Genomic DNA, 15,888 nt, shown 5'->3' on the forward strand with positions numbered 1-15,888 from the left:
CTTGCTCTCCATTAAATCTGATCTTGTTCATTCTGAATTTATAACCGCCATGAAGAAAGCATCGATGGCCCATGAAACACCATTTCCTTCTATGAGGCAAGAGACAAGGATCAGAGGCATAATTGCAATGTATACAAGCACGTCCAGTATAGACATTCCACCCAGATAAATTTCCCAAACCATGGTAGTCACTAATTGTCCACATCAAAGCAGCATGCATCTTGAACATTTCATTTGTATAGGAATCATACGTATCAGCGCCATCATACCACAACTCTTTCAACTCCCTTATTAGAGGTTGTAAGTAAACATCTATATCATTTTCTGCCATATGTTTACCAGTAAATATAGTTGAAATGATAAAAGATGTATGTTTCATACACACCCACGGTGGCATATTGTATGGAATGAGAATAATTGGCCAAATGCTATAATTTTGACTCATATTTCCATGGGGATTAAATCCATCCATAGCTAATGAAAGACGCACATTTCGAGGGTCTGCTGCGAACCAACCATTTGTTGAATCAAATCTTTTCCATGCTTCAGAATCTCTTGGATGTCTCAATAGCCCATCGTTGTTGCCATCCAAGCTGTGTCATCTCATATCCTTTGTTGTTTTGGAAGACAAAATAAACCTTTGTAATCGAGGTCTCAATGGAAAATATCTGACCACTTTTGCAGGAATTTTCCTTCTAGCTCTATTACCATTGGATAAGGCATCTGATCCACCCTTCTTTTCCTTCCACCTAGAAATATTACAAATCTTGCAATTTTGTCTCTCTTCATCTTCTTCATTTCCCCAATAAAGCATGCAATTATTTGGACATGCATGTATTTTTTCCATAGTTCAATCCAAGCTTCGTGATGGTTTTCTTTGCATCATAGAAAGAGTTTGGAATTTTTATATACGGAAATGCATCATGTAGCAACTCCAATATCATCGTCATTGCCTTATCGCTCATTCCACATAGACACTTGATGTGGTACACTTTCAATATAAATGATAGTTTTGAATAATTTGCACGCCCTTCATAAAGAGGTTGTTGACCATCATTAGATAACTCATGAAACTCGTCTGTTGCATTCCTAGTTTGGTTCACATTTGGTATGTCATCATTTGTCTGTCTGACCCCTTCATTTACTGTTTGAAAGCCTACCTCAGAAATAGGTTCATGTACTCCAAAAAGCATCATTTACCATATCAATAATTGGATCTTGAACAACAACATTTCTTTGTGAAGCAATTTTGACGTTCCTTGAAGCATTAGTTGTTTCACGTGGATGGGACTCTCCGTGAAGGTACCAAATTGTATAACCTTTTGGAAATTGTTTGCAAATTAGATGATTGTATACCTTGGCACGATTTTGACGCTTACTAAATCTGCACATAGGACATGGACAGAGATCATATCATTAATTGAACCATGCCGGAAAGCAAATTCAATAAAATCCTTAACATCTTGGTCATATGCAATTGAGTTTCGCGGCATTGTAATCCATGATTTGTCTATGTTTATTAAAAACTGTCTAAAAATAAACAACACAAAATCTATTTATTAATATAAATTGTTCAAATTAAACCTAGACAAATGAATTAATAAATACAATAAATTAAAACACTTACCAATATTTATAGTGTTATATTTGTCTGTTCACATTGTACAAGTTGTTCATATTATTAGTGTAATTTGTTCTCTAAAGTGATCCTCTCACATGTTGCATCTATTTCCTAATTGCTTTAGTTAGAATTTATCCATATTAACATCATAGCAATAGTAATTTTGCTAAACAAGTTTAAATATCATCATCGAACGGTACCTGAATTGATGAAGACCACCACCACCAATAGTAGGAAAATATCAAACCAGAAAAAGATTCTGCACAATGACCAAGAAAGCCCTGCAAAAGAGGGAGAAAGCTTTAGTAAAGAAGAATAGAAAGAAATGTTGTGATTCCTTTCATTTAAACATGCCATCAGTGTGTAAATCATATATATAATATACTAGATGTTTGTCCATGCTAGTATTTGTATTTTTCTTTTTCTAATATAATGATATGCATGCTATGCTTGAGCTAATGATACAAACTCCATTAAAACCTTCACTGATCATCTTGATGAAAGATTTCAAAACAACGCTATTTTTTAGAATTCTAAACATTCACCAAAATCTCACCTACTTTTGAAGTCATGTCTTGCACCACATCACAAAGGAGGTTTATATTTCAAATGAGCATTAATGTTAGAAATATTCAGTTGATGTTTGCCTTGGTGGGTGGAAATTAAGAGCACTTAATCAAAAGCTTAATCCAAACAAACAATATAAACCATTAAAAAAATGAAAATAAAAACTTAATTGAATGATTTCAAGTTGGAAACTATCAAGTGAGAGATTTGACAAAGCACCCATCAAGAGTTGGCCACTTTCAATTGAATGTCATGCAAAGGTTCATGGAGAAGAAGTTAAAAGGCTCTTAAGTCTTCTACAATGAACACTTGTACAATATAAGGATTTCAATCTTCATTTATCCTTCAGGAAGCTACTAAATGGTGGTTTCCTAACTCAACCAAATGCTCACCTAAAAATACTACATGAAAGGCATATACTTCTATACTACTATAAAGCATTAAGTCATCTCATTCATAAGTAAAGAAAATTCTCATGGACAGTGAAAAGTGACAACATATTTACCTCTGTATGGCCATAAGCAAAACATCAAGATAGAAAATCCGCATGAAGTAGAAACCAATTGATGGAATTAATACAACAGTTGCTATAGCTATGTTATAACAGAATAAAGGATATCTATTTAAAATCTTATTCAACATCTCTGGCAAGTAACTTAAAATAATCAACTAACAATCAGAAGGAGTGGAGATTTAAGGCCATACCAAAACCATGTTAGAAAAACAACAAAGCCCTAGACTATATATAAACCACATCATGTTGGTCCATCAAAATTAAGTTAATATATGCAAGAAATTTAAAAAAAAAACTTTAAGTTAAATTAAGACCTTTTAATCTAATATAAAAATGAAATTTGCTTGTCTCCCACACAAAAAATAGATAATTACCATAACTCATGCACATATTTACTTATATACCAACAAATCATTGTTATTTGCTTTTACATCTACACACCACACATCACTTTACACACACACACACACATATATATATATATATATATATATTGTTTTTTTAATAAGTATTTAAGTTGGTGTTTAGAATTGGTTTTTCAGAGACAAGAAAATATAAGCAAATATATAATTTTTTTACAAGCAGATTCATATTAACATTACAAGGGATATGCAATAAATTATAAAATGATCATGATTTTTCACTCAGCAATTAACGAATATTATAAAAAAGCAATCCATAACAAATCATAAACCACAAATTACACTACATAATCAGAGAGAAATTTTGTTTCAGCTTGTATTAATGCAAAAATAATAAACGTATTCAACAATAGAATCAAACTTGAAAGCAGCAATTATTCATTAACTGATGACAAAAATATTCTCTAATCTTCATTCAGATGAAGCTCTAAAAATGATATAGATTCATCAATAAAAAGGAAAATAAATCGAGAAAACAGATAAATCAATTAGTTACCAAAACGAGAAAGAGGCCCTAGTGTTGCCAGATGAGCTTTAACAAATCATTTACAAACAAGACGATAAGTAGAAGTTCCAAAATATTGAATAGGTGAACATGAATGCAACACGAGCAGAGAGAGGAACCAACCTGTAAATGAAAATAAGATGCATGAAAACATAGTTGTCACACAAGAGTTGTACCATCAATCAAATAACTAATAATCGATGAAAAACTTCCAAAAACAATTTGATGTACAGTGCAGTAATAAGTTTTTAGAGTGTGGCAACTTCTGTGAGTAGAAGTACAAATAAACTAAAGGGAATAAATCAACTGAATTCTCAAAATAAAACAACCAAAATTTGATGAGAAAAGAGATCAACTAATAAACATTAGGACAATCTAAAACTACGAAAGAAGGCAAATTTGAGGGGAAATCCATCAACCGTGCTTTTCAGATCTAGAAACAATTAACCTCACCAAGATCACCAGTACAAATGACTCCATGGTCAAAAGAAGAATTGAGGAAAAAAATAGGAATCAATTCAAACCTTTGAAAAACCACAAGAAAGCAATCAGATCATCAATTGATGACTTGAAAAGACAAGATCACCAATAATGATTCAAAATGAGAAGATTTACCGTGGAGATGAGTGAAAAGCCGAGATTGAATGAAACAAGAGGTTGATGGCGTGTTGGTTAACGATCGAAGACAGCAAGCTTGGATGGATCGATGGATCAATGGTCTGGGGAGCGAAAAATACTCGGAGCGAAAGGGAAAAGGGAAAGTGGAAAAACCCTAACAAGAATCGGGCCGGGGAGTGAGAAAAAAACGCAATCGTCATCCAACGGGAAAATAATAACCTTGACGGTGGTTGATTTCACAACTGCCTCCACTTGCATAGCGGCCTCGGATGTTTAGATATAATTGCCACCAATATTACAGAATTCACGACCGTTTCAACCAAAAACCACCACCAAATGAAAGATAACACCGGCCGTTTATTTAACTGCCGTGTAAACCACCACAATGTGCAACGATGATAGGCCGTTTAGGTGAAACTGCTGGGAAATGAGTGCCACGAAATCACTAATTTCTTGTAGTGAAAGTGAAAGAGATGAGAGATTAACAAAAAGAAAAGAAATAAAGAGGATAGTATAGTAGGTTACTAGCGGTAAAGCATCCTATAAATCAAAAAACCAGAAGAGTGGCGGAGAACGAGGGGAACTTGATCGGGTTCTAGAGGAAAAATCACATCGACTCGTATTTTAATGATTAAATTGTCGGGATTGCTAACCGAAGGGGGCCGGGTGCTAAGTCTAGGAAACATGTTTTCTCTTGATCTTGGGCGATTTCTTCTTTGACAAAGCACTTGATTGATTATGGAGCTTTGTATGTCTTCAGGAGAGAAGGAAATTGATAAATTTTATAGATTAGAGAAGGAAAATCTTAAATCATACAATCAAATATATGATTGTTGCACTCAATCCAAATGACCCAACAAATAGCACGAATTAGGAGATTTCCCAGTGACATAGGGCAAAGACTCCCCTTGAGCACCCGGACGAACTAGATCTCCTAGAGGGTACAAGAGGGTTGTTACATTAAAAAAAGGCCCCACAATGTGTCTACACACATGCTAAAAAAAAGGCGGCTAACTAAGAGATGATCAACCTCTCTCAGCATTGTGTTCTCAGCATTGTGTGGCAAACAGAGTACTCAAACAGAAGTGGAGATTCTGTTAGATCTGGGCTTGTTTGCGTGTTATTTATTACAACTTATTAATCATTTAATTTTTTAAAAAATAGATAAAATAATATTTATTAGTATTGTTATTTTGGTATTATACAAGAGGATGAAGATAATACACACCAAAAGTAATGAGACACCACTCAAATTCTCATGAAAAAAATCTTATAATTTATTAATATTGCTAGAAAAAAGTCTATGTTGTTTAAATAGAAAAGAATAGTATTAATATTGTAAAAAAATAATAAAATGATAAAAGTAAAAAAAAAATCAAATCAAATTTAGAAACCAACGAACATGAAAAACATATCAGAAAGGTTGATTAGGAAAGTTATAACCTTCTAGAGATTGATAAGTCATTTTTCCTAAAATTTTAAATTATTTACTTTTAAATTTAAATTTATATAAAATTACTAAACTACCTCTAAACTTTCTCATTGGAATATTGACCAAAGCAGTAGGCTTGATACCATTAGTTATTAATATACAAGAAATGATAGATGCTTTTTCCTAAATTTTATCATATATACACACACATGTGACATGCATTATCTAAATTAGTGGCAAGGGTTTTTTTCCCAAGACAAAAACGGTAAACACCTTATCAAAAAACATACAGGTATAAAAGTGCACCATAACAATTATAGTTACTTGAATGATCTCGTTGGAATAAACCCCCATACTATGCAACCGAGAGGACAAGAGGTATTTCTCACACTGAGGTTTCACAGTGAACCAAATGCAATGCGAGTTAAAAGACTTGAGCTCGAGATCTATCAATCACACTACACAATAGTTACCGTTGAACTAGCCTACAATTTTTGACAAGGTTTCTCATGGTGTTCATTTGCTTGTCTTCTTGAATTTTTTTCTCTTAATTCATTATTATTAGGTGAATGGATAAAAACATATTTATTTATTTATTTATTAACATCTATTTATGGAAGAAAGGCTGATACCACACAAAAAAATTCATTATTTCTATTTAACTCCATAAATAATTTTTTTAAAATAGAAAACATTATAATTTTTAAATTTTAACAAGCAAAATTATAGCCTCAAAAAAATTATAGCAAATATATAACCATTTACAAATATAAAAAAAACTTCAATAAAATGAAAATTTATAAATTTGATTTTAAACTATTTTTCTTTGAATGAATTGCAAGGTGTTCATATAGTTGAAATACCAAATTTACCCCTGCATTTGATGCACCCACTACTAATAATAAATAATGGTGAAGGATAAACCCAGGCTAGCAAGCCACTCTCTCGCTCAAAATGAATATATTTTGTATGTAATTTCACATACGTTTAAAGGGTATTATTGTCATTTCATTAGAACATAGAGGTCCGGATTGGTGAGGCGACTCGTGTTGGCAACACGAACAGGAAAGTTTTTAATGGTCCCTAAATTTCCAATTTTCATACTGAGAAAATATCAAAACTTTGTACAATTAACACCCTATATTGTCAATATTATCATTTAGGCCTTAATTTTCCTAAATTTTAAATTATTCATTCTTTCCCAATTAACCCAAACCCATGCTATGTTTTACGAATAATTTAAAGAAAAAATATTAGAAATGCCTAAAATTTTTGTCAAATAACTTTTTTTTTCATAATAAGAAAATTTAAAATGGAGTAAAAAAATATATTATAATTGAATTTTTTAGGTTTTTTTGATAAATAAGTGATAAATGCTCATTATTTAAGGAAAACGGGGGACATGAACTTTATGGTTTTCACCTTTTCGTGGCTTTTGAGATTATACATAAAAAAAAACATAAATTTGTTAAGAGGTTGTTGGTTTTAGTTCTTAACAATAAATTTGTTTTTATTTTATTATATTATTCTTGAGCACATGAATAAAATAGATAAAAATATTTAAAAAAGCCATTGAGAGATGAGATGTATTTGATGGTTTACTTCAATTATTTAAGTTATTTTTTATTTTTCTAAATTGGTGTTAAAAAGTATGACTAAATCTTTGTTAATAAATAAAGTATAATTTTTCTATTTTTGAAAACTAAAATATTATAAATTCAGGGGGTTATATGCTAAAAAAAGAAGAAAAAATCAAGAAAATAAATAAAAATCTTGGTGACCGTGTGGGCTTTGTGTGGCCTCTCCTCCCTCGTTATCTCCTTCGTTCCTCCCTCCAAAACCCTCATTTTTCTCCTCCAAATCCCTTGTTTTCTCTCTCGAATTCTCTGATTTAGCTTTGGATTTCTCCTTCTCGAGGGTTTGTGGAGCTTCTTCATCTCCAATCGGAGGATCCTCATCGCCATCGATGCTGTCGCGGAGGTCATTTAGTTGCCTTTTCATTCTCCGGTCACTGGAGATGCACTAATCTTCGGGAGTCCATGAGATTTCGTGGATTTCGATGGCTTCGGTGCCGTCGATGTCTGGTAGGTTTCTTGCTCGGGTTGGCTGTGTTTTGATTTGTTGTGGTTTTGGTTTTTTGGTGTTTTTTTTTCGAAGATTTATTAGGGTTTTGAATTTGGTTGGGTTTTGTAGTGCCGGTGGAGTGCGTGAATTTGTGCAAGGTTTTGAAAGGGGAAGGTGCTGGGCGGTACGAGTGTAGTGTGTTGTCTTGCGCTTGGAAGGCGCCGAGGGTACTCACCGGATCGCTGGCTAGCACTCCGTTACCTCAGAGCTCGTCGAGTAGCTGTAATTGGCGCTCTCGGAGGCAGTGGCGGCGGCAGTCTCATTGCCCAAGCACTGTGAGCTCTCTTTGTCGTGCTGTGACTGTTTGCTTTAGTTAAGTTGTTTACATGTTTGGTTTGAATAGGATTTTGATGAGAAGATGGATTTTTTTGGTATTTTTTTTATGGAGAATACCTGTTCGTTGAATCTGTAACATTATCTGATAGGAATGTCTTAGAACCATAAAATCATGTTTGCTAAATGTTAACTTGATAAGCAATGTATGAGTAATGATAAAATATTGGCAACAATGTTTTCTTGACAGCATATTATCTGCTAAACTAGGGTTTTCTTGACACAAGATTAAAAATGTACCCTTGTAGTGGTTGTTGCAGGAGAAAATCTTTGCATTGTATCAACTTGTGGAGGGTCATTTTTCCATGCGAGGAACATAATTATTTATGAACTCATCCTCGCTTGATAAAGACCCTCTGTTGTATAGTGAGACAAGTGCCACTGTAGCCTATGCATTCTTATATTTGTCTGCTCAATCGTTCTGTGTATTACTAGAATTGAGGATTTATATGCTAGATTAGTCATTAGAGAATGTATTTAATGCTAGCTTTATACATAATGCTATAAGTCATGCACTTTATGTAACCTTGATTATAATATTTGATAATATTCGTAGCCTTAGCTTGTTGATTTATTTGAAAAATAATAGTTTTCAAGTATAAATAGTGGGATACCTACTTTGCTTCTTTCGCAGGCTAGCGATAGGCATGAAGCCTTTAATTCCAGGAACCACTACTCTAGAGAATATGCTGATACACTGCTCACTGCAACATATATACACTCACGCAGGACCCTTCTTTCTGGGAAAACATGGAAGCTGTGTTGTAATTCCTCATCTTCAGAATCATTTGATTCAATTTCTCCAGAATCTCTCTGGGAGGTATCAAGAAAATCTCTATGATAATATGCTTATTAAGTTGTTGATATGTTTCTTTTGTAGAAGAGTACTCTTTGCTGTTTTATGCTTTGTTGGTCTTCCCAGTAGATAAATAGAATGCATACTATAATTATTACTGATTAATTTTGGTTGACGTCAATTCTTGAAATATTTGGTCAACAATTGACAGTTATTCTTGTTGGTCATTGTCCCTTATCCTTGCGTTGTCCTTTCCTCTTTGTTCCATATTTTCATGTGGGGACAGGCAAAGAAAAAGACAAAAGCCACATTAGGCTTTATTGCTTAGAAGATTTTGCTGTGAGACAAATGTTTGTTAATCCACTGTAACGACCTGGTTCAGTCTCTTTTATTTCTCCTTTTGATTGCATCTGTTTTATCTTTTCCTTTGTTCAAGTATATATTACTCTGACCAAAATTGTTATCATAATGATTATTATTCAATATTTCGTGATGATAAAGGCTATCTTCTTTGTTACGAGCTTGTGAACTTTGATGTCTTTGTGATAGAATGCTTTCTCATGGCACTATTCCACTTGACTTATCTTCTCAGAGTTTATGCTTTCTTGTTTATCTATCATCTATCTTCAAGAGACTTTCCTTGGCTTTTCTTACAAGTAATTTTTTTCTCTTCTTATGTTGCTTTTTATTTGTGCAACAGGACCTGAAACCAACTATATCATATCTTGCACCAGATGAGTTGAAGTTAGTGCATAATGCCTTGAAGGTAGGTATATTTTAGAGATTCACGTGGTTTGTACTTTAATCATGCCGTTGGGCTCTCCATTAAAAATTATATGCAGTGATGCTATGCTTTCTGTCCGATTAGATGTAGTGATTACTGATTAAATCTAAACATGAGTATTTGTGCAGCTTGCATTTGAAGCACACAATGGTCAGAGGAGGCGAAGTGGTGAACCCTTTATCATTCATCCAGTTGAAGTTGCTCGTATTCTTGGAGAACATGTAAGTTTTAATCTTGAGAAGTAAATGCATGTTAGAAACTACGTTCCTTGGCATCTGAAGTTCATTTCATTGATGGTCGTCTTCATATATGAGATTCAAAACAATTTTACTTACCTAGGAATTGGACTGGGAATCTGTGGCTGCTGGCCTACTGCATGATACGGTTGAAGACACAAATGTTGTTACATTTGAGAGGATAGAAAAAGAGTTTGGTGCTACTGTACGGCACATTGTCGAGGGAGAGACCAAGGTAAATTAATGCTTTAGTATCTTGTTCCATATAATGGACCCCAATTTCGTATGTGCAGTATGTTCATTCGATTCTCAACAAAAGGTCTCCAAGCTTGGAAAGCTTCAGTGTAAAGACAAAAAAAGTTCAGTGCAAGATGTGAAGGCCGAAGACTTGAGGCAAATGTTTCTTGCTATGACAGAAGAGGTCTCTTAACTACTTGCTCTCTGGATCTGAACTAACATTAATCACCAGCATTGGAGCTTATTGAACCAATGTCTCTTTTAGGTCCGAGTTATTATTGTCAAGTTAGCTGACAGATTGCATAACATGCGTACTCTTGCACATATGCCACAACACAAGCAGGTATTTACTTTCCATTATTTGTTTTATGTCTGGTGATTTACTGCCATTTATTAACAAGTTTTGTGCCATATTCAGTCCAGCATTTCACTGGAGACGCTACAGGTGTTTGCTCCTTTAGCAAAGCTCCTTGGGATGTACCAGATTAAGGCATGTCTATAGCAACTCCTTTCGTAATCCTCTCTCATTTTTAGAAGCACATATGGGTCTTTTAGAAAATTTAAGGAATACATGAAAATCCTATAAATTCTCAACTTCAAACCAGTAATAAATTTTGGTAAGGCAATTTTGGACAATTAATGTGCACGCTAAACCTGTCAGAGGTTTGTCATGAATGGTTGGATGACAGTTCAAGATTTTCTGTGATATTTAGAAAAGCGTCAATAAGTTGATAGAAGGAAACATTATGGTGCTACTTTTTTTTTTTTGAATAATTTAACCATGAAGCTATGCCATGCTTTGCTTATGATTAGTCTTACAATTATCAATATCTGATGCTTCTGAAAACTGCTAGGTAATCCAATCTTTTTAGTAGCATTACTGTTCCTTTTGTTCCTAGTCTCACATCTTCTTGACTTGCATGCCTTGTGCAGGCAGAATTGGAATTCCTCTCTTTCATGTATACCAATGCTCAGGAGTTCACTGACCTGAAGAAAAGAGTTGAAGATCTTTATAAAGAGCACGAGAAAGAACTCATGGAGGTAATCCACGATAAATTGTATTCTGGTAATGCTTGATATCTCTCATCATGCTTTTTTGCATGAGCATTTTTACCTTTTCTTGCCATGCATCTTCTATTCAGGCTGAGAAAATACTGAGGCAAAAAATCATGGAAGATCAGTTTTTGGATCTTGTGGCCGTGAAAACAGAAGTCCGTTCTGTGTGCAAAGAACTATACAGGTTGAGTCATGACCTGCTTCTTTTCTTGCCTTTTTCTTGTCTTTCTTTTATTATTTTTTAACTTAAGAGAACTTAAACCGGGGGATTGCTTTTAAGTGCTAATTTGAAATGACACAATGTTACTAACTCTGCACAGTTATAATTTTCAGCAGCATTAGAGAAAAGAATATCAAAGTTTTGGAGGTGGTTGTATAAAGTTTTATTTAATTCTTGAGCCCATTCTTAATTGAGAAGAATATATAATCAATCCTTAAACAATTCAAGGTCACAAAAGATATATTTCATGTCTTGTTCATGTGGTTACTTGCATAATTTGGTTAATTTTGGCACAAGCAGATACAATCTGTGATAAATACATACCTAATCTTGTATTAGTGATTTTGAGTTTTGAGAGGATCCTTTTGTTATTTGATTGCTGGAAGATCTCAAAGGAAGTGAAGAATGTGTGTGATACTTCTGAAGTTCAATTTCTAGGACTTTTGGGAGTCTAAAAAAATTGTGAAATTGGTTACCATTTAATATGAGTTTGACTGGTCAATTGTGGCATGTCGTAACTTATTTTTCTCGTAGTACGTGGTATTTGCAGTGTTGATAGCACATGATAGGTGTCTATATTGAAGAAACATACTAACATAATTTTGGGTACATCTGAGCTGAAAATAATATATAAGTTTATACCATGCTGCAAGTGTGTACAACCACGTATAATTTATGTTCATATAACTGTTCCCCTTAGACCTTAGTGGATTGAGCAAAATGTTGCATGTTTATAGTTTAGCAAATTCCTTGCTGCCAAAATTGTTTATGACCTTGTTCTAATGCCATTCTCTCCATTAGATTGGGCATTCACACTTTTGTGTTGTTGCAGCATATATAAAGCTGTGTTGAAATCTAAAGGGTCTATTAAGGAGGTCAACCAAATTGCCCAGGTTTGTTTAATATGTAACTCACAGAACAGGACACATCCATTTCAATGAAATTTGGTATAACGGTATCTTTTAATTCATTTTACCAGCTTCGTATCATCATAAAACCAAAAACATGCGTTGGAGTTGGGCCTCTATGTAGTGCTCAACAGGTGAAGCATTGAACCTCACCCTTTGCTCATTTTATTTGCTTGAATTTTGATTTATGCTCTTCCAATGTTTTCTTGGTGTAGATTTGCTACCATGTCCTTGGCCTCGTTCATGAAATCTGGACCCCCATTCCTCGAGCTGTGAGTTTCTAATTATGTGCCTTCTTGTTAGCTCTTTTGATTAGATTTCCTGAATTTGATAAACTCTTGTTTGTGATTAATAGGTGAAAGATTACATAGCAACCCCAAAACCTAATGGTTATCAAAGTTTGCACACCACGGTGATACCATTTTTATATGAAAGCATGTTTCGTCTAGAAGTTCAGGTAATTTAGTTATGCATCCAATGATTTTTTGAAAGTCCAGCCTCCTAGCCAGTACCAGTATTTTGCGGCTATTTTAGCCTTGTTTTGGTTCCTTCATTCCTATTCCAGTCTCTGCTGGTACTAAGCTTTAGTATGCTTGTGGGCTTTGGCAGGTGAGAACTGAAGAAATGGACCTAATAGCTGAGAGAGGTATTGCTGCCCATTACAGTGGAAAAGGAAACTTTTCTGGTGTGGTTGGACATGGAGTACATAATGGTAGAAATCCAAAAGGAAAAACTGTCTGCTTGAACAATGCTGATATTGCTCTTAGGGTACCTATTTTGCTCTGATACCTGGTGAAATTCAGTAGTTGTATTGTGCTTCATGTCAACCTTTTCCATTTCAAATTGATGATACTTAAAATCCTGTGTCTTTTCTAGATTGGTTGGCTCAATGCTATTAGAGAATGGCAAGAGGAGTTTGTTGGGAACATGAGTTCTAGGGAATTTGTGGATACAATAATGAGAGACCTTTTGGGAAGCCGTGTTTTTGTTTTTACACCAAAAGGAGAGGTATGATATGTCTCAAATGATATGTTTGTTGCAGAGAATAACGCATCTTTATACGATCTGGTACATACTATTGTATGCAGATTAAAAATCTTCCCAAGGGTGCTACTGTTATTGATTATGCTTACCTTATACATACTGAGATTGGCAACAAAATGGTCGCTGCAAAGGTCCCTTTTTTTTTCCATTCGTTTGCTTCTAGAATTCCAATTAAGACTTTTCATTATGCTGATTTAAGTCTTTTTTTATGATAGGTCAACGGCAATCTTGTTTCACCTATGCATGTGCTTGCAAATGCTGAAGTTGTGGAGATCATTACATACAATGTAACTTTACAGAGTATTTTATCATGTGTTTTGTCACTAGTGCATTTTTGGTTATCATTTGAGTGTTGAATATACTTCTTCAAAAAATAAGAAAAAAGAGAAATAAGGGGTATGTTGAATAAAACTTCTGCTACTCAACTAGGAATCAATTTATTCGTGTATTACCCATGCTGACCTAAAAATATTGCCATTTCTCATATTTCCGAGGAGGCTAAGTTGCTCTATGCCATCACCTTTAGTAAACCCTTGTGAACTAAATTGTTAGAGAGGTTGAGATGTAAACATTTTTGCCAGGTGGTTAGGGGTGGGTCATGTGGAGGCTGGTGCCATGAACGTGCCAAGAGTAATAATCATGGGTAGAGAAAGGTTTTATATGAAGCTGCATTGGATTAAATAATCTCATCCATCTCCTTGTTTTGTCTTTCAAAGGCCCATGTGAAATGCCTACGTCAATTGTCTTGGAAAAGATTCATATTAGTTTTACACACATGTTGAAGTTATCTCCTGCAGGCATTATCAAGCAAATCTGCTTTTCAGCGGCACCAGCAGTGGTTGCAGCATGCAAAGACTCGCAGTGCTCGACACAAAATCATGAAAGTAAGCATCTTTATGTTCTACCTCGGTCGTGTTTGATTTTGGTTGCTAACCAAATGCCTTGGAATTCCAGTTCTTGAGAGAGCAAGCTGCGCTTTCGGCCTCTGAAATTACTGCAGACACAGTAAATGACTTTGTCGCAGATCTAGAAGATGATGGTGACTATGAAGAAATATCCACAAGTCCTCCCCAGAAGAGCAAATCTTTGTGGGAAAGAATTCTTATGAACATCGAGGAGCTATCTTCTGCAAAGAAAGGTCAGGAGGATCTTGTGCCTGTCCGAAACTCTATTGCCACCCCTAAGGTTAATGGTAAACACAACAAAAACATTCAGAATATTAGCCTGAAGGTTAACGGCAATCCGGTTGTTTCTGATGGTATTGTTGAGTTTATACATGCCAATGCTCCTTTATATAAAGAAGTTGTGCCCAGTTTAGAGAGCTGGAAAGCAGGGAAAGTTGCAATGTGGCATAATGTGGAAGGGTGCTCAGTTCAGTGGCTCTGCATTTTATGTATTGATCGAAAAGGTGAGCCTTTGTTGTTAATTGCATACTTTCAAAAGTATCGTACATAGATTTCATATAAGCTCTTTAATGTAAAATGTTAACCATGAAATCTATAAGCAGCAGGATAAACATTTAGCACATTTGAACTTCCAGTTCTTTTTTCATTCTGTTAATTTTGCGAAGCTCTCATTTCAACCAAACTAAATGCTCTATTCCTTTTGCATTCACAGGCATGATGGCCGAAGTAACATCAGCATTGACAGCGGTCGGGATCATGATATGTTCCTGTGTGGTGAGTGATTATAGAATTTTCGAGTTTATTTTGCAGTCTTCTTTCCTTCTCTCAATTGCAGTTCCTATTTGTTCATATTAAACAGGCAGAGATTGACCGAAGAAAAGGAATGGGTGTGCTGTTATTTCAAGTGGAAGGATCTGATGCCAATCTGGTAACTTTCAATTATAAACTTTTGATCAAATGCCACCGAGACGATCATTTTGTCGCTCTGAATCTCATCATTAGTTTACCTGGAATTGGTTTTCAGGTGGATGCATGCGCAAGTTTGGATGTGATCGTCGGTGTCCTGGGTTGGTCCATGGGTTGCAGTTGGTCAAGCCCATTGGATGATCACTCCTTCCTTGAATGCTAAGGAGTCAGAAACAAACATGATTGTAAGTACTGTGATTTTGTTATTCAGAAAGCAATAGTTTTACTAGTGAAAAGTGAGTTTTAAAATTTATTTATTGAAGAAAAGCCATATAAAATAAACCAACAGCAGCTAATTGAGCTAGCTTGTGAAATGAGGAGAATGTACATAGTTTTGAGAGAAAGAGAGAGAGAGTAAACAAACAGAGCCTTTTATTATTTAGCATGAATTTCATTTATATAGGTTCCATTTTGTTAAAATTGGAGCAGGATATTATTAGAACATAAATTGTTATTCAAATTCTGTGTTTATTAATATTTCCTGTGTATATGTTTCAATTATGTGATTAGATTTTTTTAAAAAAATATTTTTTATAATATCTTAATTGTGAGGTTGCTTTATATGAGTTATGTCTTTGCCTAAAATTAGTTAATTTTTTA

The 15,888-nt window shown here is 34.5% G+C and overlaps 1 protein-coding gene across 1 annotated transcript; it reads left to right on the forward strand.

The window, feature by feature from the left end:
• Positions 1 to 7,463: 7,463 nt before the first annotated feature.
• LOC120273649 (putative GTP diphosphokinase RSH1, chloroplastic) lies at positions 7,464 to 15,688 on the forward strand. The gene is made up of 24 exons (XM_039280329.1): positions 7,464 to 7,763; positions 7,873 to 8,078; positions 8,771 to 8,956; positions 9,633 to 9,698; positions 9,845 to 9,937; positions 10,056 to 10,187; positions 10,272 to 10,373; positions 10,455 to 10,532; positions 10,608 to 10,679; positions 11,123 to 11,230; positions 11,332 to 11,429; positions 12,298 to 12,358; positions 12,445 to 12,507; positions 12,589 to 12,645; positions 12,729 to 12,830; positions 12,983 to 13,141; positions 13,250 to 13,381; positions 13,462 to 13,548; positions 13,633 to 13,704; positions 14,215 to 14,301; positions 14,372 to 14,825; positions 15,035 to 15,096; positions 15,182 to 15,250; positions 15,347 to 15,688. Exons 1-24 carry the CDS (start codon positions 7,739 to 7,741, stop codon positions 15,449 to 15,451), a joined length of 2,676 nt encoding a protein of 891 aa, XP_039136263.1. The 5' UTR covers positions 7,464 to 7,738; the 3' UTR covers positions 15,452 to 15,688.
• Positions 15,689 to 15,888: the final 200 nt, after the last annotated feature.

The sequence above is a fragment of the Dioscorea cayenensis genome, chromosome 12, assembly GCF_009730915.1.
Source record: "Dioscorea cayenensis subsp. rotundata cultivar TDr96_F1 chromosome 12, TDr96_F1_v2_PseudoChromosome.rev07_lg8_w22 25.fasta, whole genome shotgun sequence".
Classification (NCBI taxonomy): Eukaryota; Viridiplantae; Streptophyta; class Magnoliopsida; order Dioscoreales; family Dioscoreaceae; genus Dioscorea; species Dioscorea cayenensis.